The sequence below is a fragment of the Asterias rubens genome, chromosome 2, assembly GCF_902459465.1.
Source record: "Asterias rubens chromosome 2, eAstRub1.3, whole genome shotgun sequence".
Lineage (NCBI taxonomy): Eukaryota > Metazoa > Echinodermata > Asteroidea > Forcipulatida > Asteriidae > Asterias > Asterias rubens.
In genome coordinates, this window is record NC_047063.1 from 7,274,183 (window position 1) to 7,277,845 (window position 3,663).

The window sequence follows — 3,663 nt, forward strand, 5'->3', positions numbered from 1 at the left end:
GATGTGTTTGAGAGATGTTTTGAAAGAGTGAATAAGAAGTGGATGTTTGATATAAAGAGGTAGTTGATTCCATAGACGAGATGCTGCAACAGAAGAAAACAATTCTGCCCCCCCCTCCCCGAGAGGTGTGCTGAGATCTGACTTCTTGAAGAAGATATTTATTTCCAGATCGAAGGTTGCGAGATGGTTTGTATAGGTTTAGAGCATGTCCAGAATGTAAGCAGGTGTTTGCCCATTAAATACTTTGAGATGAGTCTGTAGATGCTCCTAGATGATAATGGGAGCCAGTGAAGATCCAAAAGGACAAGTTTAAACGATAGTATTTTGCGTTAAAGTGAGTACACGTGCAGCAGTGAAACATCTTATCCTCTATAGGAGGGCACCTCCTCCCTTGATGGGATCCCAACTGTGGATATGTTCCGTGTACACCGATCCCTTCTTGGTAATTTAAGATGAAATGTTCAAGATTTTAACGTTGAGGCCAATAAGAACTCACTCCGTGGTAGTGCAGTTAATAAAAATCCTAGTAGTCCAAGTCGATTTTCTACCTCCCGCCCATGAAGCAGTGGAAACAGGACAGGTCTTTTCAGAACCGAGAAGTATCCCGAAAAAATCTGAAAATTCTACTATAGTAGTAGAATACAATAGCAAGACAGTTCTGTAAAGAACGAACTCCATCTGGAAAGTAGACACACACACGCAAAGCAAATACATGATATTGATACCTCACCACGCATGGCCTCAAATCCAATTATAAAGAGTGTTTTGATACTAAGAGGTTATTTGTATACTTCTTCAAGAGTACCAATGCGTTACCCGGTACCGGTTGATATTGTGCTCATATCATTTGCTTGATTTCGTTGGCGGCAAAATATCTGACGTAATCCATTACGAAACTGACGGTACTTGAAAGCGTAAATCATCGGGTTGACGCAAGAGTTTGAGGCAACCATTGCGACAGAGAGATAATAAAACCAGCCACTGAGCGGTATATCGAAACCGAGATTAAACAACAGAAAGATAATCTGGTTGGGTGTCCAGCAGATCGAGAAAGTGATGAAGACGATCAGAAGCATCTTAAAGGTGTTGCGTCTTGCACGGAGGAGGGACTCGGCCATGTCCGGTGCGTTTGCTCCACCGGGAAGATGCTGGGCTGGTGCCGGGCCGACACGGGCTGCTCCCCGTTTCATCTCCACACTGATGCGAATGTAAGCGAAGAGCATCACAGCAACTGGGATGACGTATTGCATGACTACCACAAGAGTTCCGATAATGGTAGAACCTCGAATCGCAACCGGAACGCACTTTCCGTTCTTTGCCTCAAAATTGAAGAGGCAGTATACTATCGGGATAAAGGCCAGAACCCAAGACACCGCCATGCACACACCGACTTTGAGCTTGGGCCGAGTAGCGAACGCTGCCTGGTACTTGAAGGGGTGAACGATGGCGTAGTACCGCTCCATGGTTAACACCAACAGGCTACTCGTCGACTCCAGAAAAATGTAGAACTGGAGGCAGTTAATATGCCAGACGTGACAGAGGAACCAGCCTAGGCCATCGCTTGGGATTATCTCAGGCACTGGGATTTCACTTCTCAAGACGATCAAGATGGAGCCCAATAGATCAATGACTGCCTGATGAAATATGAAGGCGTTTGTACGCGTCTGCATTGATCGTACTTTGAAGATGACGAAGCAAACTAAAACATTGCCAAGGATCCCAATAATGCCAACGATGTCTTGGTAGATACGCAAAACAAGAGTTTCCTCCATGTTTTTTGGGTTGTCTCGGAATTGAATTGCAGCAATTGAGTACGAAGCAATAAAGGCCCTAGCTCTCTAATTGTCACTACGTCCAGATACTTCATAAACAGAAATCAACTTATGAGCTTGAATACGGTGTACGGTAGTTCTTTGTTGGTGAAATCACTTTTAATAAAATCTCGATAGAAAAAGTAATCCACGCGCACAAAACCTTAGGATTGAATTGCAGCAATATAAGTACAAGGAGCGATAGTAACTGCTAGTAAAGTTCAAACACTTTATAAACAGAAATCAACGTATAATCTTGATTTTATCATAGAAAGAGTAATCCATGCGCACAAAACCTTGACATTCGAGTCTGAAAATTAACAGCCGAAACAACGGTGTCCTGATATAGATACAGGGCGAGTATATCTCTCAATCGTCCTCTAGATGGCAAATTGATATGTTAAGTGAAGTAGGCACAGTTAATAACACGGTGTACGGAAGTTATTTCTTGGCGAATTCACTAATCAATCCTTATAAGAAGAGTAATCCATGAGCACAAAATGTTAAAATTTGAATCTTGTGTCCCAATAGATGACAGTGCAAGTAGTTCCCTCAATATCGTTTTCTCGATGGCAAATAGATGTTGGTGAAGTAATAGGCACAGTTAATAACGTATTCTTGGCGAATCCACTAATCAATCCTTGTTAGAAAGAGTAATCCATGAGCACAAAATGTTGAAATTTGAATTATTGTCCTGATGCCAGGGCGAGTAGTTCGTTCTATATCGTATTCCCGGTGATAGATAGATTTGTTGAGTGAAGCAGTCACAATTAATATACCAATTGATCGGTAAGTCTGTTAGTCACTTACCATGTCTCGCCAGAAACCATATTTAATATGATATATATATATATATATATATATATATATATATACATTGCCTCTGAAGAAGGTCCGGATTGGATCGAAAGCTAAGGCCATCTACCCTATTCATTATATATATACATTAACATATGATTCCAATTGGTGCTTTGCGCAGTTTGGCCCTCATTCGACAAAATAATGAAATCCATGTAATGTACCGTAAGTGATTTGCCCTTCTGCACCATCGTGGTTATTGTGAACATAGTATATAAGTTCTTAGATGTTAGATGTAAATATGTTAAAGAAATACCACGGTAGGGTAAAAAGAAAACTCAGTTTCAAAAGAGTATGTTATTTTAAACTAGACTTATTGTTCTCATTAGGCTTTTAAATTTAAAGTTTAGCAATTCAGTTTTACTTTACTAAAATGTCCTTGATGAAGGTTCCAAAGATCAAGCATTAATGTCCTTCATTTAGGTCCCTATTTATTTGAGATTTCTTTCCGTAATATCACGGCATCATGGCGTAATGGGTTTTCGATCACATCGCAGGGGAAATGTTCCACGAAACTAATTAAGTTAACAACCTTCTAACCCACATTTAACAAGACACTTTCAGTCCATTAAAAAAAAGCAATTAAAATCCTGGACTCGTGTCAACCCTTCATTCCGAAAGATTGTTCTCGCCAGTGGTTCACTCCCGAGTCAGAGTTGACTCGGATCAGGATACGTCCCTCAGTGGACCTGACCAAGTTTAACAGAGAGTTCAAGATAGTGGGTTTTGAGGCATTGCACGGTGATGTATCAATCTATACTACCCACAAAGGTAGTAGACACATGGTGTTACCGTAAACCAAACAATCGTATATTGATCTGGAATATTTGTGCCCAAATTACAAAGAAATTTGTCAAACTGACGCATAATCCAGGTCAAAACCACATTTGTTACCAACTTCCTATGGTCAGTCTGACCCACAAATAAGTGAGGACCCTCTATGATCCGCTATTCGGGTCAATTGTGACCCGGAAGTTTTTACTGCAATTGTGAC

The 3,663-nt window shown here is 40.8% G+C and overlaps 1 protein-coding gene across 1 annotated transcript; it reads right to left on the reverse strand.

Annotated features, from left to right (window-relative positions):
• Nucleotides 1–812: 812 nt before the first annotated feature.
• On the reverse strand, nt 813–1,772 carry LOC117302431 (somatostatin receptor type 5-like). The gene has a single exon (XM_033786381.1). The coding sequence runs from the start codon at nt 1,770–1,772 to the stop codon at nt 813–815; it is 960 nt and encodes a 319-aa protein (XP_033642272.1).
• Nucleotides 1,773–3,663: the final 1,891 nt, after the last annotated feature.

What these genes read in the sequence shown, in the direction of transcription:
- LOC117302431 (XM_033786381.1), bottom strand. Translation starts at nt 1,772, where the DNA reads ATGGAGGAAACTCTTGTTTTGCGTATCTACCAAGACATCGTTGGCATT.